The sequence below is a fragment of the Mastigoproctus giganteus genome, chromosome 2 (genome assembly GCF_048544385.1).
Source record: "Mastigoproctus giganteus isolate SK-2022 chromosome 2, ASM4854438v1, whole genome shotgun sequence".
Lineage (NCBI taxonomy): Eukaryota > Metazoa > Arthropoda > Arachnida > Uropygi > Thelyphonidae > Mastigoproctus > Mastigoproctus giganteus.
The window spans coordinates 206,147,473-206,174,482 of NC_143576.1; the positions used below are offsets into that span (position 1 = coordinate 206,147,473).

The 27,010-nt window shown below is 37.3% G+C and overlaps 1 protein-coding gene across 1 annotated transcript in view; it reads right to left on the bottom strand.

Annotated features, from left to right (window-relative positions):
- Positions 1-541: 541 nt before the first annotated feature.
- Positions 542-27,010, bottom strand: part of LOC150089963 (uncharacterized) — a 153,132-nt gene continuing 126,663 nt past the window's right edge. Inside the window, exons 25-29 of the mRNA XM_090390147.1 lie at positions 25,429-25,557; positions 16,159-16,215; positions 11,193-11,213; positions 2,024-2,093; positions 542-643 (exon numbers count right to left, since the gene is read on the bottom strand). Of these exons, the coding sequence (XP_090246273.1) occupies positions 542-643; positions 2,024-2,093; positions 11,193-11,213; positions 16,159-16,215; positions 25,429-25,557 (379 nt within the window). The remainder of the gene's footprint in view (positions 644-2,023; positions 2,094-11,192; positions 11,214-16,158; positions 16,216-25,428; positions 25,558-27,010) is intronic.

A 27,010-nucleotide genomic window follows, 5' to 3' on the forward strand; every position in this document is an offset into this window, starting at 1 on the left:
CGGTCGGCAAGGCTTTAATCTTCTAGGGTAATAGCATACTATTTAACACATACCAGCATGCTATACAGAGTTATGCTGAGTGGCCATGTTTGAAATTTGAAAATCTCTCTAATTGCTCTACTTTAAATAAATATTAAGCTCAGTAAAAGTTTTCAATAAGATATTACCCACTTAAAAATAACTAAGAGTACATGATGTTAAACTGAGAAGATTGAATCGTTTCAAAATTTTAACTTATTTATTTCCACATTTCCGTACAATAAAATTGCATCAAAAATAATCTGAAGAGAATTACAAAAAATTTTAAATATATTTTTATATAACATTTTAAATGCTTTTTAAAATAAATGTAACAATTCTTGCAACAAATTTGTATAAAATTTTAACAGAAGAATTTTGTAAATAACAAACATTAAATTTTCAACAGTCCATGGTGAAAAATTATAGCTAAACTGTTATATTTTTCAGTTAAATTTTTCATATTATAGAAAGTTATATTTCTTTTTAAAAAAGATTATAGCTATACAGAAGTTATTCTTTATTAGTCAGAACTGTCTTTGGATTCCTTATTAGCTTTACTGTCCCACCATGATGGCAAATAAATATGTTTCCTACTTCCTTTTGGTCTACTAACTTTTTTCAACTGCAACAAATACAATAACAGTTAGCAAAAATAGCATGCAATTACTGTTTTATTAGTGTATAAGTAGAGGATAAATAAATATCATTACACATGTGAAATGGGCAATATCTGAATTACTCCTGTTCTTTTTTACTATTTTACAACATAATATATTGCTATGTGCAATTTTCCATTTTGAATCTCAATTTTTTTTTCTCCTACAAATATTACCAGGAATAGTATTGCTCAGAGGTTCAACTGTTTACAGTGTACACTGATATTAAGATACATCCCATTTACAAAAATACCTGTGTTTTTTTTTATGTTGATAAGTTAAAGTAACAAAATGGCTGAAAGCAATGACCAATTCTGAATGGGAACTATGGAAACAGGAGAGCCAGAGAATCCATGCAATTTACAGATATAAATTGACATACCATGGCCTGATTTGCCTCAGCACTAATCTCAATTCAGTATCAAAAAATTTCAACTACACTGGAAGAAATTAACAACTTCACTGAGAATCCCAATTTTTTTTTTTTTTTTTGCTATGGATGACATAGACTGTCTGTGTACAATGTATGCATTTCACACAGGCAGCCACGGATAAATGCATTACAAAAACTGTTATATATATAGAGAGGCATGCAGGTGGTTGAAAGCATTAATGAGACCTATTCATCTATCAAGGAGAGGTCTCAGACAAAAGTATGGAGTTTTCTCTGGGATTATTCTTACTTTCTTATTATACAAACTAGGCCAGCCAGATACTATACACGGTTTACAGATATGATAAACTGACACTTTGCTTAACAAAGTGTCAGTTTATCACATCTGTAAAGTGTATATTGTCATAGAAGCATTCCTGGAAATTGTGATATTAACTGAATTAGATTTTCAAATAGATAAAAAGTTATAAATGTGAGTTGCATTCTAAGACAAATGATTAGAAATATGTTTTGCAAACAAACAGGGTAAAAAAAAAAAAAAAAAAAAAAAAAAAACACCTAAAAATGTATGTATTTATATTTATTATTGCTGGTAGCTCCAGATGGTAATTCACATTTGGTCAGCCCTTGGTATCAATATTTGGTCAGCTTGAAACAACAATAACTGAAACCTGGATATAATTCTTTAATGACATAATTCATAACAACATTAAGTCAAATAATGTTTAGCAAGGTCACCGTATACTGTATTTCATGCACTGAAATATTATTCAATTTATTATTGTAAAAGAGGTTGGAAATTGCTCAATGACAGTTATGATGTTTCTCTTTCCCTTTCTTTTAATTTTTGCATTCATTTAGAATAACCAACATTTAACTGCACAGAACCATCATGAATGTTTTCACAATTATAATTTTGAAACAATACAAGACAAGTGTTAAAATAAATTACCTCACTTGGGGGCAAATGAACTGAATCCTGATATATTTTTCCTGCACCTAGGACTGATGCTGGATCAATCCTATAATGAAAAACGATAAATTAGCGGCCATAACTTCAAAGGCAATTATTAAAACTATTTGAAAATTATTAACTGTTTCAGAGGGATGTTTATTGCCAATTACAATCTTCAAGTATGGAAGTACTTTGCTAGACTTCACTCTATTTTATATAAACTAGGTCCATGGAATGACATGATGAAAATATGCATCCTATTGTGCTATCATTTCTCAAACAAAAGCTTGTGCTAAAATGTTATCACTCTGATACAGTTTCCACCTGTGATTTCTGCTATTTTCAAATTGTTTTTCAGATATGAAATGTTACATTTTTGGCGTGTCTGATTTTACTATTTTTGTACATATTTAAACAAATTCTCATATGTCACACATGAAGTCTACCATAACGAAAAGTTTAAAATAATTTTAAAATATACTTTTTTAAATATTATTACTCCCATATATAGTTACTGCTTGTAATTTCTGCTGTTTTCAAACTTTTTGTTTGAAATAAGATATTATGAAGGTAACTTACATGTGATAAATACCTCATTAGCATTAGTTGCGGCATATGATGCAAGCAAGCTTATAGAGCATCAGCCAAAAAAAAAAAAAAAAAAAAACCTTTCCCATTTCACCCATTCAGTCACTCCAAATGTTTGTCTAGTTCAGCCTTAAATTTATTTAAGCTATCAACTTCCACAACAACAGATGGAAGCCTGTTCCAACAATCAACTACCCACTGGCTGAATGCAAACTTCCGCACATCTATTCTACAACTGTCTTTCTTCAATTTGAATCTATGCCTCCTCAGTTTCTTAATCTCAGCAAGTGGAAGTATCCCATCAGCATTGAGCCTGCGCAAACCATTCAGGGCCTTGTACACCTCAATCAGATCACCTCGCAGCAGGTGCCTAGTCTCCATATTCAGCAACTAACAGAATTTAAGCCTCTCCTGGTAAGAGAACCCCTTTGTTCCTCTCACCAATCTTGTTGCCCTTCTCTCTACTCATTCTAGCAACTCTACATCCTTCCTAAAATGAGGCCTCCAGACCTGTACACAGTACTCAAGGTGTGGCCTGACCAATGCCTTATACAAAGGTATAATCACCTCTTTGTCTCTACTAGCAAAATTCCTATATGTCATTGACAGGCACCTCCGTAGCTAGGTGGGAAGGAGCAGCAGTGCGTAGCACACGCTTCTTGATTAGACCGGGGTTCGAGCCCGTGACCACCAAATACGGAGGATGCGGAAAGGTCAGGGAATGACCACCGCATATCCCCGGAGCAATATGGCCTTAGTTGCTAATGCTCCTAAAAAAAAAAAAAAAAACCATGTTAAACTTCAGTTGCCACTTCTCAGCCCATCTACCTAACTTTTCTAGATCCTGTTGCAGTAGCATACTGTCTTTACCTATCATTAATAACCCTGCCAACCGTTGTACCATCTGAAAATTTGGACATTAAGCATGATATACCTTCATCTATATAATTAATAAATACACAAAACAACAATGGGCCCAGCACCAAACCCTGGGGGACTCCACTAATAACATTAGTCCACGGAGTGCAGTGTACATTCATTACCACTCTCTGCTGTCTCCCATTCAATCATACCTTTATCCATTGCACAACTTGTCCTTAATGCCATACTGCTCCAATTTGTACAGCAGTCTTCCATGTGCAACAGTATCAAAAGCCTTTGTGAAATCCAAGTACAGCAGACTCTCGATTTTCTGGGATAGATGGTAAAAAACAAATCCCGGATAATCGATTTCCCGGTTAATCCAAAAATACAAAAGTCCCCGACATATGTAAGAGAGACGTTCCAGGACTTCTTACTTCATCAAGTTTTACGTAACTCGGGAATGACTAATAACATATTGCTACTATATTATTATTGACAAATCTGAATTCCGCGCGATACTTGTTAATGTTTGGCCATTTTGATACATCCTTATTATAATGATTCCTTAGAGATTTAACAGATGCACCGTTTTCAAACTTTTGAATAATTTAAAGTTTTTGTTTAACTGAAAACGCTACTTTTTTGCATTTACTCATCATTTTTGCGGTTTCTAACCAAAAAAAAAAAAAAATTACTATAAAAAAAAATTCCAACATTCCTGACATAAATAATGAAACAAAATTTGTCCTTTTGCGCAGCAACGGAACACAACAATCAATGCGACACACTAAAACAAATTAAACATTTGGTTTCTCTTTTTCTTCTTTTTTTTTTTTTGAGCGGCAGGTGTGAAGACAGCGGGGATTGCAAGATAATAAGTACATTAATCTCCCAATGATGACTTATAATGCCACTTGTTGCTTATTTATGACTTGCAAAATATCTGTTTATACCTATTCTAGTTATTATTTGAATTTTTTTGATTTCTGGTTTTTTTTTTTTTAGGGTCTATAATTATTTTACAGGTCTATAATTATGTGCGTCACCCTTTGACCCCCCCCTTCTGAATTGGGGATACATTTGCACATCTCCAGTCCATGGGGACCTCCCCTGAATCTAAGGATGCTCTCAGAATTATGGCTAAGGGTTTGCTTACTTTTCTTGCCGCCTCCTTCAATATAACCGGATAGATTCCATCTGCCCCAGGTGCCTTTTTTATGTTTAACTTCAACAATTTCTCCTCCACTTTACTCTCCATTATTACAAAAATTATTTAGCTCCCTGTTAGAGTTTAGTAAACTTCTGTCCTCCCCTTCCTTGCAGAATTCCTCACGTGTGAATGTAGATGCAAAATACTCATTCAGTTTGTCAGCTATCTGAGCAGGATCATCAACAGTCAAACCACCAACATCAAGTGGACCAATCTGATTCACACCTTCCTTCCAGAGTTTACATAAGTAAAGAAGTCTTTGTTGTTTTTCTTTGCATCCTTTGCCAAGGATTTCTCCTAATTAGCCTTCACTTGTCTAACCTCATGTCCTTTGTGACTTGATTACAGGCTAGCTTATATTTGCCGTAGGATTCTGTGTTGCCTGCTAATTTATATGCATCCCATGCATTTTTCTTCTCTGCCACAAGCCTCATTAGTTCATCTGACATCCATTTAGACCTAAATCTTGAACAGTATTTCTTAGTTGGTATGAAAAGCCTAGTAGTTTCCAAGATTAATTCCCTGAAGGCCTCCCATTTAGAATTCACTGTTTTTAACATCATCAGTTGATCCCACTGTATAGAAGAATTCAAAAACTGCCTGAGACCACTGTAGTCACCTTTACAAAAACCCTTCCCTTTACCCTTGATGGTAGTTATATCTTTAAGTAAATCCCACATCAGAAGACTGTGATCACTGTCACCTAGTGGTTCCTTTATCTGCAAATTTCTAATGCATGTGTCATCACTACTGATAATCAGATCAAGGGTATTACCTCCTCTGGTTGCCCCTCAAACATGCTGCTGTAGAAAACAATCCTCCAATAAATCCACAAAAGTCTTGTTAGCATGCGAGTGACCAACCCACAAATTCCAGTCAACATCTGGAAAGTTAAAATCCCCCATTACAAGACATTCTGATTTACTGGCCAACTGTATTTCACTGAATGATTGTTCGTTGTAGTCATCAGAGTCATTAGGCCTATAACACACTCCTACTCTCATTTTCCCTTTCCCAGTGTTTATGTCACACCAAACTGAATCAACATTGCACCCTCTGCCCATGTCAACTGGATGCACTTTGTTAGATTTTATGTGTTTCTTAACTAACAGCATAACCTCTCTTCCCTTTCTACCCTGTTTATCCTTTCTGTACACGTTGTACTCCCCAAATTCCAATTCTGCATTGCTTATATGTGTGACACCATGTCTCTGATATCCCAACAATATCTGCCTTTGATGTCTTGATCAGCACTTCAAATTCATCAATTTTATTTACTATACTTCTAGCATTGGTGTACATGCACCTGTTCTTACTCTTAGTTACTCTAACAGAGTCCATGTATTTATTTGTTCCATGATGACTCCCAGCAGCTCTTGAAGTCCCCAGCAACTTGCTCTCTAGGCTGCTGCTCGTTACAATAGAAGCAGTGCAAGAACCACTTTCACTTTTGCCTGCAACTACTGTTAATCTTTTAGTCTGTTATTTGCTCCAAATAAAGTTCCAACACAACAGTGTTTATTTGTTTCAAATAAACAATGCTATTTTTATAATTTGTGATAAACAATAATAAACAATGCTACTTTTTTAAACTTGTTTTAACTTGCGTACTTTTCTGAAATTTTATTACACACTAGTTAATCCTCAAAACAATGTCAGGATTCTGCATAAATATAAAATTTGTGTGCAAACCCTTTCTATAAAGCTATAAAGAATTATAACTAATTATTATAATTAAAGCTATAAAGAATTATAACTAATATGTAGATCACAAAAGTCCTTATCTTATGAGAAGTGCCACAGAGTATCAGAAAAAATATCCAGATTGCAGGGCACATTAAACCTCCATTAGTGCAGCAGGGTGTCCTACACCTCATCATAATTAATTTGTATATTATCTAATAAATGGCAATAGTTTATAATCTGAGAGCAAGAGTATCTTCTCAATAGCAGATGTCCAACTTTTCAGTTGTACATTAGCTAGTGGTGAATTAGCATGATAATGTAACTCTCTGGGATGTCATGCACCCCACTGCATTAGGCATGTAATTTTGATCTATAAGTAAAGTTTTTGTGGTCATTTAAGAATACAATTTATTATAAATTTACATAAGTTTATGTTCTACATAAAATGAATAATATTATCACAATTTGTAATGAATTATGAAATAAAAATTGAAAGTTTAAGAAAACTTATTGAAGATGAATAAGATGTAGCAACATATGAAGAAAATGACCAACTGAGCAGCTCAAGTGAAAGTGATGATGTTCAATTACACCCTCATTCAACTGGTACAGAATAAAACTCCAAAGAAGAAGAAGATGAAACAGACACATAAAGAAAATTTAAAGCCATATATAATTGTTTATCTATTAAAACTTATTTAATGAAAATATGAAGTGGGGTTTAATACACCACGCCACACTAATGGTATAATCATATTCCATGGCACTAATGCAGGATTGAGGGCCACTGTAGCTGAGTGGTCAAACAAAAGGGTACAAAAGTATATACACTTTGAGTGACCATGGTTCAAGCCCACATGACTACTATATATGATAACATTCTTTTATTCTCTTTATCTTGTGAACTCATCTGACCCTATGTGGTTATCCTGAAGTATAAACAGAAAATTTATTTTTATTTAAAATTCTTGACGGTGAAACTCAACACAGGAAGGGCAGAACTAGAGAAAATAAACCCACCACTTATCACAGCTGATCTGCCTTGATTCAGCTCTAGACCAACATTTTTGGGAGGAGTCTTATTAAGCAAACCCCAAGGCAATTAATATGTCATAATTTGTCAGAGTTTCAAAAGTAGAGAAAATGGCTGAAGTCCCCCCCCCCCCAACTAACTAAATGCATGATCAAAATACTGACTTTAACACACACAAAAAAACTAATTTTTTTTTACAAAAGTTATTTTATTATTTTTTTTTTATAAAACTCCCAAGCATGAGAGGTATAGAACCTATAGTACTCAGTACTGTGCATGGATTGGAGGTTGAGAAGACGAAAGAAGATATTTGTTGATATTAGACTTGAACTGTAGACTGTAATTTTCAAGAAATATGTATTAAGGAAGGTTGTTCCAGAAAACAGCAGTTGAATGAATAAACGATGAAGATGAAAAGTTGGTTCTGTGAGTTTGAAGTTGGACAGTAAGTGGATGTTGGCGGCACATGTTCAGACTGTTTTAAAAGAGAGAGGGGGAATTATAGAAGCCAATTCAGAAGAACAGTGTCTATGGAAGTATCTGTAAAAAAGGCATGCAGCAGAAACAGTACATCTATGAGACAGAGAGTGGAGAGAGACTCTGTTAGAGATGAGTCATTAATTAACCCAACTGTCCTCTTCTGAATGGAATCTAGAAGCCCGAGAGAGGTTTGCAGGCACTGCCCCAGATGTGGGAACAGTATTCTATGGTAGGGCGAATTTGCGATTTGTACAGAGTGAACAGCTGTTTGGAAGAAAAGTAATGCTGAGAGCAAAAGAGAAAACCAAGTTTTATAGATGCAGAGGAGGCAATATTTGTAATGTGCTTGTGCCAAGACAGATTAGAAGTCAGGGTAATCCCCAAAAGAGATATATCATCATGCCTAGAAATCAGTTTCACCAGAGATAAGCATAGGAGCAGAAGAATCCTTTTTGTGAGATATAAGACAGGACTGAGTTTTAGAAGAATTGAAATCAACTAAGTTGTCTTTGCCGCACTGGAGAATTACCTGGAGATCAGAATTTAAGGAATTGGTAGCAGATATTCGAGAGATTGAAACTGATTGAGCAGGGCGAGGTTTCTCAAACTGGAAAGTGGAATGCAATGTGCTATCATCAGCAATGATATGCTGTATGTAACTGCAACATGAGGACACTTGGCTTTACACCAATTCAGTATACAGTATTTGATTTCAAACACATTAAAACTAACCGGCCCAGAATACCTGACATATGCCATGTGCATGCCATCCTAGGCTCCTAACAAAACTGGACACCATAATCTCATAAATCTCTTTCTTTCTGTGGAGAAATTCTCTTTCTTCCTTTTGCTAAGCTTTTGAACTCAAGACCAAAGCTGAAAAGAGAGGGCTTAGACTGACTGCACCACTACCATCAAAATAAAGTTTAAACTGAAATTAAAAAAAGAATAACTCTGTCCCATTTCTAGATGTCCTTATACATAAGCAACACAATATTCCCCACACAGTAGTTTACAGAAACCCCCCGAGCACTGGGAAACGTCTTCAACAGTCATCTAACTAATCATATGGCATGAGAAGTGGCACTATTAAGGCATTATCTTCATATCCCTCACATCTACGGAGTAAGTGTACATAAAATTGTCACTATTGCACTGCCATGCCACTTTGTTAGTATTAGTAGCAACAAATGATGCAAGAAAGCAAGCTTATAAAGCATCATCCAAAAAAAAAAAAAACCCTACACATTTCACTCATCCACACCCTCTAGTTCTTCCTTGAATTTATTCAAACCACCTACTTCCACAACAACAGATGGAAGTTTGTTCCAACAATCAACCACCCGCTGGCTGAAAGCAAACTTTTGCACACCTATCTAGCAACCATCCTTCTCAACTTGAATTTATGTCCCCTCATGTGTAGTCTGAGCAAGAGGAAGAATGCCATTAATGTTTAGCTTACACACCTCAATCAAATCTCCTCATACGTGCCTAGTCTCCAGATGTTGCAATTTGTAGAATTGAAACCTTTCTTGATAAGAGCACCCTAATGAGGTCAAAGGGCTGAGAAATGGCAATACCTTGCATTTGCCAATGTTAAACTTCAACTGCCATTTCTCAGCCCATTCACCTCATTTTCCTAAGTCTTTTTGCAGAAGCTCATCCTGATTACTGTCATTAGCCACTCTGCCAACCTTTGTATCAACTTAGACATTAATCCTGATATACCTTCATCAATATCATTAATAAATATTGAAAACAACAATGGACCTAGCACTGAACCCTGGTGGACTCAACTAATAACATTAGTCCATGAAGAAAAGTCCATAAATATTCTCTGTATTCTTTCACTCAACCATTCCTTTATCCATAGCAGTAATTTGCCCTTAATGCCACACTGCTCCAGTTTCTACAGCAGTATTTTATGTACAACATCAAAAGCCTTCCTGAAATCCAAGTATATGATGTCAAAATTATTTTTTGCATCTAGTTCCTTGTTCACTGTATCACAGTATCCACTCAAACTGGTTAGATAAGACCATCATTTAACAAATTCATGCTGTGTCTGCAGTATAATTGCATTCCTGTCTAGATAGTCCTGCATTACTTCTTTAAGAAGTGAATTCATTATTTCTTTGGAACAGAAATTAAGCTACCAGGTCTGTAATTACTCATGTCACCTTTTGATCCCTCTTCAGAACCAGCAGCCTCATTCAGTCCCATCAATCAATGAAATAATCTATACGATAAGTTGCTGGAAACCACTGCAGTTACAGTTTTTGACAGCTGTGGCTCATATAAATTTATTTTGTGGCTGTGACATACAGACTGTTATTAATGTTACCAGCACATGGAAGGCAAGTACTTTTGACAAATAATAATAATAATTCTTAATATTACATAATACGAGTTCCAATAAGTAACATATGTGAACATAAGTATACATACTGCAAAGCTGAGCCTGTATGATACTACAAAAAATGCAAGGCCCATTGTTTTCTGTTGTGGTGGCATATTGGCAGCAATAAAACATTTACAATGAAAGTGTAAATATCTTTGACCAGAGCCATATCAAGTGTAAATGGAAACTTATTACTTTCTTTATAATTTAAAAAGTTTTGTATAATTGGGTTATGTGACTTTACTCACTCAGTATAATGATCAAAACCTCAAAGAAAAATAAAATCATAAAAAGTTGCCCTCTCATGGAATGTATTTATTTAGATTCATCAATTATATTGATCAATAATATTATTCACAACCAGGCAATTCTTTTCCTGATACCTACAGTGATAGAAAAATCACAAAGCACAATAATTCCAGGCATCAGCAATGCCTGGAGTTATTATGCTTAGTGATATTAAACTGAACAGCTAAAAAAGTTAAAAAAGAATATATTAAATAGAACAGTTAAAAAACAACATGTAGGCAACAAAAATCTCAAATAACTGGTCATATTAGCTCAATTATCCTCTAGTTTCAACAGATAGACATGGTATGGCATGCTCATTATTGCTTTCTTATGTGCTGATAGGCTATAAACTACGGTAATTTTCAAAGCAGTAGCATTTCATTGAGCAAGAAAAGTCAGTTCTCAAAATGGAGTTGTACACACCTTTGTTACCTGATAATCTCTTTCACACAATATGATATGAACATCCAGAGATAAATATATATATCTGGATGTTTCAGTTTTTCTCCTAAAATCAACTTACAATACAAGCAATTAACAAAATGAAACATTTATCATCAAATACTATCTAAAAATCTAATTACAGCCAAGTGGAATTAGAAGTGATACTTACTTTCCAGGCTGTAAGGTGAGTCTATAAATAATCAAAAAAGAAAAAATATTTCAGATTGAGAAAATATAAGAAATTCACATACATTACAACTACTTCTATTTTAATTTTAAATATATGGATTAAAAAATTAATGACAGTTTTACTGCAGTAACTGAGATTTAATTTTAACACTATATATAGTCAGAATAGTATATACAATTCAACAAATCTCACATATTGTTTGCTTCAACTTGGAATGGCCTACAATTCATCACGACAAAAAACAACACAAAGACCTGTAAAAATGCAAAGAAGGGTGGTCTTCATAGAACTAAATTATAAACAAGCAAACAAATGGAAGCATGTAGTTACATGTTGTTCTGCATTGAGATTACCTAATTATAAGCCAACAATCTAGCCAATCTCCTTGGGAGTTGAGCAACTAAGTCACTGTGGTAGATAAGAAGCCACTTATTGAGATAGAAAAGGTGTTTATGGAATAACTCAGGCTATTGTGAAGGAAGTGTTTTTAGTGGTCTCTTCTTTAAAAAAAAGAGATATACAGGGAACTATGTATAAACCTTTCATATTTTTGACAATACATGGGCCTAACAAATAACAAATGTAAGTAACAATCTCTTTAAATTAAATTTTATCCTTCTGTGTATTAGCATTAGTAGAGGCATATGATGCAAGAAAGCAAGCTTATGCAGCATCAGCCAAAAAAAAAAAAAAAAAAAAACACTCCCATTTCACCCCTCCATTCGTTCCAAATACCTGTCCAGCTCAGCCTTAAATTTATTTAGGCTATCAACTTCCACAACAAAAGATAGAAGTCTGTTCCACCAACCAACTACCCACTGGCTAAAGGCATACTTCTGCACATCTATCCTACAACTGTCTTTCCTCAATTTGAATTTATGCCCTCTCAGATGATTATTCTGAGCAAGAGGAAGACTCCCATTAGCACTGAGCATGCTCAAACCATTCAAGGCTTTATACACCTCTATCAGATCACCTCACTGGTGCCTAGTCTCTAGACACTGTAATTTGCAAAACTTAAGCCTTTCTTCGTAAGAGTACCTCTTTGTTCCATTCACTAATCTTGTTGCCCTTCTCTGTACTTGTTCCAGCAGCTCTACATCCTTCTTGAAATGAGGCCTCCAGACCTGTATACAGTACTCAAGGTGTGGCCTGACCATTGCCTTATACAAGGGAATAATCACCTTCTTATCCCTGCTAGAAAAATTCCTGTATATCATTGACAAGACACCATGAGCTACTCTTGCAGCCCGTCTGCACTGCTCAGAGAACTTCATATCTGCCTGCACAATTACCCCCAGGTCCTTTTCATTCTCTACCACTGTCAGTGTAGTACCACAGAGTTGATATGTTGCTCTGGGATTACTGTTTCCAATATGTAGTACTTTACATTTATCAATGTTAAACTTCATTTGCCACCTCTCAACCCATCTGCTCAACCTTTCCAGATCCTGTTGCAAAAGCATAGTGTCAGTAGTGTCCTTAACAACTCTGCCAACCTTTGTATCATCTGCAAACTTGGACATTAAGCTTGATATACCATCATCAATATCATTTATAAATACCGAAAACAATAATGGACCCAACACTGAACCCTGAGGGACTCCACTAATAACATTAGTCCATGATGAGCAGTGTCCACTGATTACCACTCTCTGTCTTCTCCCCCTCAACCACCTCTTTATCCATAGCAGCAATTTGCCTCGAATGCCACACTGCTCCAATTTGTGCAGCAGTCTTCCATGTGCAACAGTATCAAAAGCCTTTCTAAGATCCAAGTATATAATATCAAAGTTATTCCCTGCATCCAGTTCTTTTGTGACTGCATCATAGTATCCAATCAAATTGGTCAGGCAAGACTTCCCCTTAACAAAACCATGCTGTGTCCGAGCTATAACTGAAGTCTTGTCTAGATGATCCTGCAGTGCTTCTTTAACCAGTGCCTCCATTAATTTTCCTGGAACAGAAGTTAAACTCACAGGTCTATAATTACTTGGGTCGGCCTTTGATCCTCCTTTGTGAATTGGGATCACATTTGCACATCTCCAGTCTGTGGGTACCTCCCCTGAGTCCAAGGAAACTCTCATAATTATGGCTAAGGGTTTGCTTACTTTTTTTGCTGTCTCCTTTAATATAACAAGATAGATCCCATCCACCCCAGGTGCCTTTCTTGTGTTTATCTTCAACAATTTCTCCTCCACTTTACTCTCAGTTATTACAAGATTCTCTAGCTTGCTGCCAGAGTTGAATACACCTCTGGCATTCTCCTCGCTGAATAACTCCTCATGTATGAATGTCGATGCAAAATATTCATTTAGTTTGTTAGCTACCTGAGCAGGATCATCAACAGTTGATCCATTGATATCAAGTGGACCAATCTGATTTATCCCCTTCCTTCTAGAATTTACATAAGTAAAGAATTCTTTGTTGTTTTTCTTTGCATCCCTTGCCAAAGATTTCTCGTAATCTGCCTTTACCTGCCTAACCTCCTTTGTAACTTGGTTACAGATCAACTTGTATCCATCATAGGCTTCTGTGTGATGTGTTAATTTATATGTATCCCATGCATTTTTCTTCTCTGTCATATGTCTCTTTAGTTCATCTGACATCCATTTAGGCCTACACCTTGAACAATATTTCTTATTTGGTATGTAAAGCCTAGTAGCGTCCAAGATAAGTTCTTTGAATGCTTCCCATTTTGAATTTGCTGTTGGTAACATCTTCAGTTGGTCCCACTGTATAGAATTTAAATACTGTCTCAGACCATCGTAGTCACCTTTACGAAAGCAATACCCTTCCCTTTACCCCTGATGGTAGTTACCTCTCTGAGTAAATCCCACTTCAGCACACTGTGATCACTGCCACCTAGTGGTTCCTTTATCTGCAGATTCTTAATGCATGAAGAATCACTACTGATAATCAAATGAAGAGTATTACTCCCTCTAGTTGCCTCCCAAACATGCTGATGTAGAAAACAATCATCCAATAAATCCACAAAAGCCTTGCTAGTGTGTGAGTGACCAACCCACAAATTCCAGTCAATATCTGGGAAATTAAAATCCCCCATTATAAGACTCTCTGATGTACTGGCCCACTCTATTTCCCTGTACAGTTTCTTATTATACTCATCAGAGTCATTAGGCCTATAGCACACTCCTACTCTCAATTTTGATCTCCAAATGCTTATATCACACCAAACTGACTCGACACTGCACTGTCCAGCGATGTCGACTGGCTTCACTTCCTTGGATTTTATGTGTTTCTTAACTAATAGCATATCCCCTCCTCCCTTCCTATCCTTTCTGTAGACGTTGTACTCCCCAAATTCCAGTTCTGCATTCCTTATATCTGTGTGACACCACGTCTCTGAAATCCCAACAATATCCGCCTTTGATGCTTTGGGCAATACCTCAAATTCATCAAATTTATTTACTAAACTCCTAGCATTGGTGTACACGCAAGTATACATTTTTTTTTTTTTTTTTTTTTGATTTGGTAGTTGTTGGCGCATCGGCTTCTGTGGCCATATTGCACCTCCAAGGTTTTTGCAGTACTTTGATCCAAGCCCGAGGCGGGAATCGAACCCGCGACCTTTGGGTTGCCGGGCAGGTACTTTACCCACTCGGCTAGCCCGGTCGGCGCAAGTATACATGCACCTGTTTCTATTCTTAGCTACCCTAACACAACCCATGTGTTTACTTGTACCGCAATGACTCCCAGCAGTCTCTGAAATATCATGCATCTTGTTTTTCAGGCTTCTGCTCATTCCAATAGAAGCAGTGCAAGAATCACTTTCACCTCTGCCAGTGGCTACTGTTAATCTATTAGTCTTTGTATCCCCCCAAGCTAGCAGTTTTCCGACCCACCTAACACTGCCTCGATAGCATCAGCAAATATTCTTGCACCCTTTCTATTTAAGTGTATCCCATCCCTGTAGAAGCAGTCTTTCCTGTTAACAAGTACAGTCGAGGCTGAAAAAAATTCTACCCCTTGAGCCTTGCACAATCTTTCCAGGGCCGAATTGATCAACAAGGCTCTCATCATATACTCTGTCCTATTGTGCCTGGGTAGAATTGCAGACACTTTCAAATTCAACCCTAATTCACGGCTTTTTTTCAACAGTGACCTGTACTTGTTAAGTAATTCTGCCTGTCTCCTACTCTTGTTAATGTTAAACTTCATTTGTTAATGTTAAATTTGTTAAAAATAAAATTTGTTAATGTTAAACTTCATTTGCCACCTCTCAGCCCATCTGCTCAACCTTTCTAGCTCCTGTTGCAGCAATTTACTGTCATTAGTGTCCGTAACAACCCTGCCAATTATTATTGGCACAATTATTATTTCTTGTGCTGTTACCTTTGCCCAAAGATTAGATATGCCCTTCAAGCAGTTCCATTGGATATGCAGAAACCAACAGAGATAATAACACTGCCATAAGCTCGATGCAGGACAATACAAAACTACGTGCTTCAAGCAGCACATTCCCTGATTCTTACTTCTATGAAAATTGCCAATTCTTGTGTTTTCACTGATATTTTTGTGCTCAAGGTGAGTTATTGGATATTCAACCTGAAACACATACAATGGAATTTGCTGATAACATATAGTGCTGCTTCTTCTTAAAGTGTTAAAATTAAACACTGGTCATCACAGTACAAGTGTAATTAAAGTTTTTTTTTTTTTTTTTTTCAGTCATATTATTTCCTGCATCATTTCCTTAAAAAGTTGGCCTTTTAAATCCGTCTGATCAATTTAGCTCATACGGATACTAATTTATATGAAGTTCAAAATAAAACTTGGTTATTTATAAAACTGAAACATAAATGAGCTTGCCTAAAATATATTACCTATATATTTTATATATTGCTGTAATATATTACCTATATTATTATAAAATGGGATTTATATTTATAAAACTTAAAGAAAAAGAGTTATTTATACTCACTTTATTACTGATGGTTTAAAAACCTCCCTTTCAGGTGAAACAGATCTACTTCTTTTTCTAACAAAATAATAATAATAATAAATAATATATGTCTCTGTGTATTTGTAAGTTTTTAAGTAGAATCATCTTTACTAGAAAATTATGCTAAAAAATGAAATAAATGCCTTATACAAACATTAACATATTAAAATAAAAACATCTAAGGAAGCTTGCATTTCATATGAGTAATATAAAGTTAATACAAAATAGCTATACAGAAAGAATTCTTATTTCATTAAACATAATATAATCTGAATTAATAATCAAACCACCTCTCTCTCTCTCTCTCACACACACACAACAGACCATCAAGCCAAATAAAATTCATAATCTCATAGACAGAAAAATTTATTTTGTTTTTAAGAATTTTACATGTGCAGTCTTCCAGTGTGGCGAAGAAGATGACTGAAAAACAAGTGAATGTTATTACTTATTAGCAAGAGTCCTATGACTTTGGACATGCAGAACAATATTAATAAAGCAAAGTTTGTATCCCTGATTAAATTGCAGGATACTTTCTCTTTGCCTAGAAGCTTAAAATTATGCATATTATCTTGCCAATATCTGTTGCAGGCAAAATTCTAAACACTCCAAATTTATGTAGCCAAAAGCACTTATTAATTTTATGGCCATAAGGTGGAAGCAGTGATTTTGATGGAATATACAAAGAGGCAGAGTATTATATACCATGTATTCCTATTATTCCCAGTGACCACCCTTTTGATTTCAAGCATCCTTAATTTCCCATAATTTTTGTTTTACAATAGTCATTAGTAAGGCCTAAGGACTACTGCTAAAAGTTGAAAATGTTGATTTACACCGATGAGCCAAAACATTATGACTACCTACCTAATATGATGTTGGTTCTCCATGTGCAACCAAAACAGCTCGTACCCGGTGAGGCATGGACACTACAAGATTTCTAAATGTATCTTGTGGTATCTGGTACCAACACGTAACCAGCAGATCCTTTAACTCCTGTAAAGTCCGTGGTTGAGATGCCACAGATCAGAGTTGCTGTTCCAACACAAACCACAGCTGCTCAATGGGATTGATGTCTGGGGAATTTGGAGGCCAGGGAAATACCTGGAAGTCTTCCTCATGTTCTGTTCTGCAAACTAGTCTCAAACAATCCGGGTGGTGTGGCATGGGACATTATCCTGCTGAAAGACAGCACTGCCAGAGGGGAAGACCATTGCCATGAAAGGGTGTACCTGGTCAGCAATGATGTTTAGGTAGGTGGTAAATGTCAGAGTGCCCGGCACATGGATGACTGGACCCAGGGTATCCCAGCAGAACATTGCCCAAAGCATGACACCGCTGCCAACAGCTTGTTTTGTCCCACGGTGCATCCAGGTGCCATCACTTCCCCAGGTAAATGACGCACAGTACCCGGCCATCCACATGGTGCAACAGGAAACGTGATTCATTGGACCAGACGACCTTCTTCCAATCACTCAGGGTCCAGTTTCGATACTCGCGTGCCCATTGTAGGTGCTGCTGCTGGTGAACTATGGTTAGCATGGGCACTTAGAGTGGCCTGCATCTATGCAGCCCCATTTTCAGCAGGGTTCGATGTACTGTGTGTTGTGACACATTACTCCCATCACCAGCATTCCAATTACCGGTGAGTTGTGCCACAGTCGCCCTTCTGTTGCCACGTACCATCCGGGAGAGCCTTCGCACACCTCGAGCATCAATGAGCCGTGGTCATCCAACGACTCGCCGGCGGTTCATAGGTTTCCCCTCCTTGGATCACTTTTGGTAGGTATTAACCATGGCTGACCGTGAGCATCCCACCAGCCGTGCCGTTTCAGATATGCTCTGACCCAGTCATCTGGCCATTACAATTGCCCTTTGTCAAACTCGCTCAAGTCCACTGCCTTTCCCATCAGAAGAACAAGAGTAACACTGATTAATGGAGCTCAGTATCAGGTTTTTTTAAACCGTGTCCCGACCCGCACATGCACCGTAGTTCACCTGCAGTTGCTTCGATTTGCATAATGACTCGTTGGTCATAATGTTTTGGCTCATTGGTGTATATGCACATTGTTTTTCTCATGATCAATTTTACATATCACTAAAAGCATGAAATTCATGGTTTTGGAAAAAATACAAATATTTCCCTGCTTTCCTTTGCAGTAAGTTGTTTATTATGTGGGAAGTGTTTTTTCCATAAGATTTGGAAAGGGATTATTTTTCATTAAATCTCCCCCACCCCAACTCCTTAATCAAAGCTGTTTATTAATGCTTCTAAGTGACATAAGTAACATAGCTGCCTGTATGACGCAATGGGAGGAATATCCTCAGCTCTTGCATTTTGTACACAATTCTGTTTGATGATGATAATGAATTTTTATTAATAATTAATTAAGTTAACTAATAACATTAAGAAACTTAGTATGTAAAGTAATTATAAAGTTATATGTACAAATATTCCATATTTGAAAGAAAATCAAGTAACAAAATTTCCAATATTTTAAGCACTTCTAAAAACTTATTTTCCATAAAACATGTAAAATTTGCATTTATGCCAACTGCATATTAAACTGCACGTTATATTAACACCGCATACCAAAAACCCTGGAGTCATATATAAGCTAGGGAGAGAACTAAAAGTGGTTCAAGACAAAAAAAGACTTAGGAGTTATGATTCAATCTGACAAGAAATTTTCTATGGTGTAAACAGGCAGCTAGGAAGACACATGGTATCCTGTCTTTTTTCTTTTTTTAATGAAATCCCTAAACAAGAAAGTTTCTGCTCTATTTGACTCGTCAGCTCTCTTTTCATCCATCTTGGCATCCTCCTCATGCTATTAATGGTATATATGCATTCACGGATTCTGAATTATTTTAAAAGCATTTATCCTCCCTCTGAAATCTGCCCAGTTGATAAGATGCCATATAACATCTTAAACTGTCATGATTCTCTTTTCTGAAATTAAAACCTGTGCCTTTATCATTAACAATTGCAACATCTTCCTTCATCTTCCAACTAATAACTGCCTGATTACTCCTACCAATGGTTCCTGCTTTGATCCCTATAATGTTATCTGGTTCATCAGTAATGATCAGGTCTAGAATATTCTTATCCCTAGTATTTTCTCTAACAGCTGGTACATATAATAATCATCTAGTTTATATAAAAATTTTGTTTTTCATAGTTTCCTTCCCACTTACTCCAATCAGTTAGGTGCAAATTGAAATCACTCATAATAAGACACTCACAACTTGTTCACCTATTCCATCTATGTGCAGAGACTCTCTCATCACACTCTTTGCAATCTTTTGGACTGTAGCACAATCTTTACAACCTTTGGGTTTCAAACTCTCATTATACCTCTTCTTCCAACTAATGACACCACACAGATTCTATGTTGGCAGGCATAACTTTTGAATTTTCAAAAGTTCTTTTTGTGCTCAGCTGCTTTTGATAAGAAGCATGATCCTCTCTTCCCTATCCTTCCTAAAGAAATTGTACATTCTATAGTGAAACTAATCATCCTCTATTTCTGGATGACACCACATTTTTGTTAGTCCTGTTATCTCCTATTATGTTAGCTGTCCTAATCAAGAGTTCAAATTCACTCATTTTACTGACAATAATCCTGACATTACTATAGCCACAATTAAGACCAAGGCTGGTATGATTTAAGATAAGAGGTATATTCTTGAATTCTCCTGAGCAGAGGCTGACAAATAATTGATCAAAAAACACATTGGTAATCTCAGTGCATAGAAATAAAAATATAATACAATTCTGTGGAGAATATAAATGCCAGAAATCTTTTAATTAATTACCTGATTTAGTTTTAAGTTTTTTTTCAAATTTTTTGTACTTATCTAATTTTTTAATAAAAAATTATGATAATTCTGCAACCAACATATTTTAAGACAGAAATACAATTGTACAAAAAATTCTGATAGTTTGACCTTGAGACTATTTTTAAAGCAGCTCGAGAGTCTGTGCGTGCGCGAACTCGGCATAGTCGTTATTTCAAGTGCTCCTAATAATCGGTTGTGTTTTTAAATATAAGTTAATGAGTAGAGTTTTATACATGTACTAGGGCAACGGCCAAGTGTTTTTATGTCTTCCGAGGTTCTTCAAGTTCTGTACCTTCTAACGCTTCCAACTATCCTGCTAGTCAAATTGAATCAGGAACTTTTCTGCTGCGGAAGCTCACCATTCCTACAGCTTGGAAGAACTTGCTTACCTCATTGCCGTCTTTACCATCTGCAACCACTGTCAAGGTCAGGAAGAGGTGATAATCTCCCCGTAGGGTGAAGTGTCTCTCAGCATACGTCATAAAGTAAGTACTTTATTCTAAACCTTTATTCTTCCCACAAAGTTAAGCCTTGCTGTACCCGTGGCGACGTGGTGCAGAAGCAATCTGAAACGTGCAGAAAATGTTCACAATCCACAAATTGCTGGATCAAGTGCAGTGGCCCCAGTAGGCTTGTTTTTTGTGAGACCTGTTGTCTTTTAAACAACTTAGTTCATGCCTCAGCCCAGAGGTGATCACGATGGCAACATGCTGCATGCTGCGGGCACAAATTCTGTGAACACCACAGAATCAAAGGCAAGGGACAGCGTCTCCCCCTTCCCACCTCCGTCACCAGCGGGCTACTCTGGCAAAGTTAACTGCAGATCACCTAATGCAAGCATGTCCGACTCCGCCACAGTTCTCCTACAGCGAGACACTCAGGCGCAAACTGATCAGGTCCTAGAGCAGCATGAGGAACTCATGTGTCAGAATTGTAGTAAAATGGATGAGAAGTTTACCTTATTTGAAAATATTCTGAAAAAGCTCTAAACAGAGACTACAACCCTAAGAGAGTCAATACATAGGCTGGAAGACCTACAACATTCTACGCATCATTCTGTGTCATTGCTGCTGGAATCCATCAGTAAGCCCATCCAGGATACAGACTCCTTACCTATGCAAATTGTTCAACATTCGAAACAAATGGTTTCTGACTCCCACATCGTGCGACCCCCGACAGAGTCGTTACCTACAATCCTTTCACCTTCATCCACTGCCCCGGAAGTCGTGAAAGAATGGGGGAAGAAATCAGCAATAAGCAGAAGTAATGTGCCTCCCAAGCAAGGCCAATCTTAGTAAAGAAACCTTTGTCAGCCGAGCAGATCAGAATCGTGATGCAGTTATTGGCTCTAACGCTAAGCTACTAGGTATTAAAATCGTGCAATGTAGAGGAAGGAGGTCTAAACCATCCAGCATATTTATAAGTCGACTAGCCCCGGAAACAATGGTGGAACAAATTGAAACCCTTCTGAAGCAGTTAGACATACCCGGTACCCCAATCAGGGTTCCCACCAGGCATCCAAGCTATGCCTCTTTCCAGATCAAGATCAAAGATCCTAATATAGAAAGGTATTTAAACACAGATATCTGGCCTGCAGGTCTCCTAGTGATGCCATCTTTCGGCAACCATAATGCACAACCAGGAGTACATGCAATCTGGAGACCAGAGGTGGGCAGGGTGCATCTCTCTGCATAGCTAGGCAGCAAACCAGACTGTACTTTTCAACCTGATGAAAGAAGAGCAGCCACCTTGCTGACTAAATCCTGCAATCATCTTGTCAAGTCTGATAACCAGATACAAGTGTGGCACCTCCGTAGCCAGGTGGGCAGGAGCAGCAGTGCATAGCACATACATCTTGATTAGACCGGGATTCGAGCCCATGACCACCAAATATGGAGGATGCAGAAAGGTCAGGGAATGACCACCGCATATCCCCTGAAGCAATATGGCGTTAGTTGCTAATGCTCCTAAAAAAAAACCAAAATAACAACAACAACAGATACAAGTGCACATTACTAGTAGGACAGGTCCTAGTGCCACACCCTGCTCAAGAGGAATCCACCGCCAATCAGCCACCATCCTCAGGGAAAGGAACCCTAGAAACTTAATCCAGATCAAGCCTGTCAACAATAAACATGTGAAATGCTTCATACAGAACATCAGGAGCCTGAAGAACAAGCTCAGTGCCCTGATTGACATACTTCTAAGTGCGGATTACGACTTTGTTATCCTTATTGAAACCTGGCTTCATGATGACATGGACATATCACCTTTAACCACCAACATCAGTTATCAGTCTATTCTGGTGAACAGGAAAGACAGGAAAGGAGAGGGAGTCTTAATCTGCCAAAGGCTCTGATCAAGTCTTGTGCATACCCCGGTAACGATTTTGAGGCTGCACTGGGCTGCTATCTAGTCGACGGACAACAGTTGCTAGTATGTGCAGTATACTTACCCCCACCCATTGCAGACCAATGCATTACTAATTTTTCTGTTTGGCTTCTGACCTCTATCAAGTGCAACCAGAAAGTAATAATTCTCGGAGACTTCAACCTGACCCTGCTGGCTGCATCAAAGCTCCTCGATCAGTTAATTTCGGATTTGTCGAGTCTCAACATCCATTGCATCTGTGTCCCCCCCCTCTCGTGGAGAAGCCACATTACAGAGAATCTTTTCCAGCCATGGGAGTATTGAAGTTGTAATCAGTTCTAATTCAGCATTTCCCTCCAACCACAGGCCAATTGAAGCTTCTCTCATCCTGTCGAAAAAATGCTATAACCAACCAAACCAATCGAACTCAACTGAAAAGATCAGGAAAGCTGTATATGATCCAAAATACCTAAAAATTGAAACAACAATGGATCTCTTTAGGCTCTACCCCTGGCGAACTCTCAGTGAAATCGATATAGAGGAAGCTGCGTTTTGGCTTCAGAAATGGTTGTCTTTCATTGCTAGAGTGGCCATGTCATGAGTTTGCGTCATCTGCCCACGCTCGAAGCCATGGTGGTCCAGCATCCTTATGCATCAGTTTAAAGAAAAACAATGACTACATGCCCAATTCAAGAGATCACCCACAGAAAGATCATACCCAGCGTACTCAATAGCCAGATACAGTTTCCAGAAATCCAAGAAGCAGGCTATCAACTCATTCATGGAGAAGAGGATAGCGTGTGGCCAGCAATCCTGGTCGGCCAATCACATATGGTCAGCAGAATCGTTAGACTTGGCCGAATGGTGCAATCATGTAACTGGGTTCGTCAAAACAGACAGTGCAGATGCGGACTCCCCCTGGAACAGTGCCCACTACGACATAACTAATCTCACTAACATGACGATTGGCAAAGAGGAGCTAATCAATGCCCTTTCCAATAAGAAAACAATGGGAAGTGACTCTATTCCCACCTTTTGCCTTAAAGTTGCCTCCTACTTCATCAGCGATGAGCTGACGAAGTTGTTTAACAGAATTTTACAACAGGGAGTTCCCCAAATGCTTGGCTAAATTATAGAGTCATCCTAGTTCCAAAGGTGCAGAATCCGACCTCAACTGCTGACTATAGGCCTATTTCAATCTCCTCCCCTTTTCTCAAATGCCTGGAGAAGTGCTTGTTTAAAGTGGTTGCCAATCAGATCCTTTCCCAGAGACCTCAGCATACACATTACACACTCTCATAAAGATCGCCAATAACATGCATACAGGTTCTGAATTTGAAAACCCTTCAAGCCTGGGAGCAAGGCTATGTATGTTATGCATGCTGTTTTTCTGGATCTGAAAACGGCCTTTGACTCAGTGCAAGTTAAGTCACTTATGTGCCTCCTGGAGAACTACTACGGTTTCACAGGTAATGTCTCGAAGCTCCTCAGAAATTTGCTGACCAAGAGGTGCCTTACTTTCCAGCAAGGGAATAACTGCATCACAAAACAGGTGGAAGTCGGTATACCCCAAGGTGGATCGTTGTCGGCACTGCTTTATTCAGCGATATTTATTCCACTAATGAATGAAATACCTGCGTTTATGGCCTACACCGACAATATTGTATGTTACCTCTCAAGCCTGGCTAACACCTCACCAGACCAGGCAGAGGAATTATCGAATTCTGTCATCCTGAACAAATATCTTTCCTCTTTCTGTGAATACGCTACCTATTTTGGGCTTAAAATAAACCCTGAAAAATCCAAATATATCATTTTCTCACCTAGAGCACAAGCAGACCTCAATCTAGCAGCCTCTCTGCAGCCCTCCATTGCAGGGCATGTTCTCATCGCCACTCATTCCGTAAAATTATTAGGAGTGGTAATGGACGAAAACCTAACATATAAGGAACAAATCCAGCAACTGCATTCAAGGGCATTACAGGCTTTCTGGGGTATGAAACTTGATCACTGTCGAGCGCACAACAAGGAAACAGTCAGAAAATTTCTCATCTACTATTTTAGTTCTGTCATCAGTTATGGTATTAAAGTTTGGTCGGCTGCTCCTATGTCCAGAATTCCAAACCCCTCTGGGTTTGGAATTCTGGGTCCTAAAGTGGGCCAACAATTGGGCTCACCTACCCTATACAACATCAAAATCACAGCTATGCATAAATCTCAGTACACCCAAGCCCAGCACCTGGCATATGCAAGGAAGCTCACAATGGCACTTAATCTGTGCTCCGCTGCTCTCGACTTCGTTAATATCTGGGAAATCGTAGGCTGGAAAATCCCTGGTAGAGCCCTCAGAAACCATCCAGTGCTTTGTTCTAACCATGTTCTAACCAGCAGAAGCTCTCGACCTTAAAGCAGCACTTTCCGAACAGCATCATTGGCACTCTGAACTCCACAAACATTGATTTGGATGTGTGGTCCAGAGATTCTGCCTACAGAGAAGAAAAGTGAAAATCCATAGTGAAGTGCATTCAGCATTCCTGCAATTGTCAGCGGAACTAGTCATAACTCCCAGTGAAAGTTTTCAGACTGTCTCAATGTGTTGCAGCTTGTATATAATAAGTATAAAACCTATATACTGTAATGCAATATAAGCTCTGTATAATCAATCTATTATAATAACTATAAAATCTATTTATTGCAATATTAGCTGTGTATATTGAACTGTCTATGTATTCTATGTATTTGCTGTGTACCCACGTATTTTTTTATGTACCGAATGTAATGTGTCCAGTTAATTGTAAGATTCCTCTGGTTGCCTGTAGCGGGAATCATGTCCTACATTTCTATGAATAAAGAATTTTATTATTATTATATGGAGGAAATGCTGCCAGCCCCTACAAAATGAGTTATGAATACACCTACTAGTACCATAAAGAACCAGTACTCCTTCCTTCTTTCAAGCTTTATAAAATGATGATATGAGGTTTGTGTGTAATTTATAACAAAAATACTAGTAGCTAGAGAAATGATATTACACACCCAGTTTCTTTCTTTTCTCCAGAATAAAGCATAATCTCTTGTTCACCAGTATATCCAATATCTTCAGGTTTCACCACTGTACAGCCCCGGTAGACTTCACCATCATACCCTGTCAAAGTAACTTCTTTTCTGAAATTTTGGAATAAATAAATAATTATTAATTATTTTGGAAACGATGAGCAGAATTTATCAAATATGATTGGTCAAAAGCAATACTGTTGAATCAGAAAGTAAGGTAAGAATACAATACTTAATGATAGAGGAAATCTGAAAATTACTGCTAAGAGTAAAATTTGGGTAATTTTAATAAATGAAAAATGAGTTTTCTCATTTTTTATGTATGTTGTATATCTGAATTCATCATCATCATGAACTTGGTCCGGCTTAGACCACCTCTAAGAGCTACAACAGAACAGGTCTTTTAAGACCTGTTCCGTTGTAGCTCTTGGATGTGGTCTTGACCTTGCCATCACTGTCTTGGTCGACCCACATCTCTCTTGCCTGTAGGTTTGTAGTTTAAGGCTAATTTTGGGATCCAGTCTGGGTTCATTCTTTCTATGTGGATGACCCATTTTTTCTGATACCATTTTATGTCATTTACTATGTTATCTACTTTTAATTTCTCACAAATATCTAAATTTCTTTGGTGGTCTAATCTTGTAAAGCCTAATAATGGTCTAAAAAATCTCATTTGTGCTACTTCTAGTTTGTGTGCATCTTTCTTATTTATGACCCAAGTCTCACAGCTGTAGAAGAGGGCTGATTTTGAAGTGATGTTGTGCAGTCGTAATTTTGTTTCAGTTGTCATTTGTTTTCCAAAGTGGTGTTTAATCGTTCCGTTCATTTTATTGAATTCATTTCTCTAATTTACTTGTTTCTAATATTTTATGAAAATTTCCTACTTGACCTGTGAAGACTTGCAAACAACTAAGAAACTGAAAATATTGCAAACAATACTTTCAATTTCCTAGTTGCATGGATTAAAGCTGGTAGAGATGCTGAAGCTTTCACTATTGCCACTGATTTTACACAAAGTGTTGATTTACTTACTAAAATACCAGACAGTCCTAACCACACATCTAATACTATTTGTTTTCTTAATCAAAAATGCTACAAAGTAGATAATTCGCCTAAAATATAGCTCATAACAGTTGCAAACAAGTTATTAATAAATTCAAACTTGAGTTTGAAAAATCTATGAAGAGGAAACTTACTTCTTTCCAAATAATAGTTCAACCTATAGACTGCATGGGTATTTCAATGCAGTAAGTTGAAATAAGGTCAGAATTTCTAAACATCAACTGTGTTCAACTTCAATCGTGGAGAGACTTTTTGCTCTCATTGATGAGAGTATCAAGTACTTAGCACTAAGACTTCGACTTAAGTTCACTTAAGGACAAATACCTTTATACTTGGTGCCACTTAAGTTGCTAATAGCTTTTTAAATTGTATAGCATCACCAGAATAGGTGAATCCACTATACATTTAAAAATCTGAGCCTCTTTCAGTACAGCTGTTTTGAAACTTACTGGCTTCTCATCAGCTGACATGTGGTCTCTATTAGTGAATATCAGTTAATGCA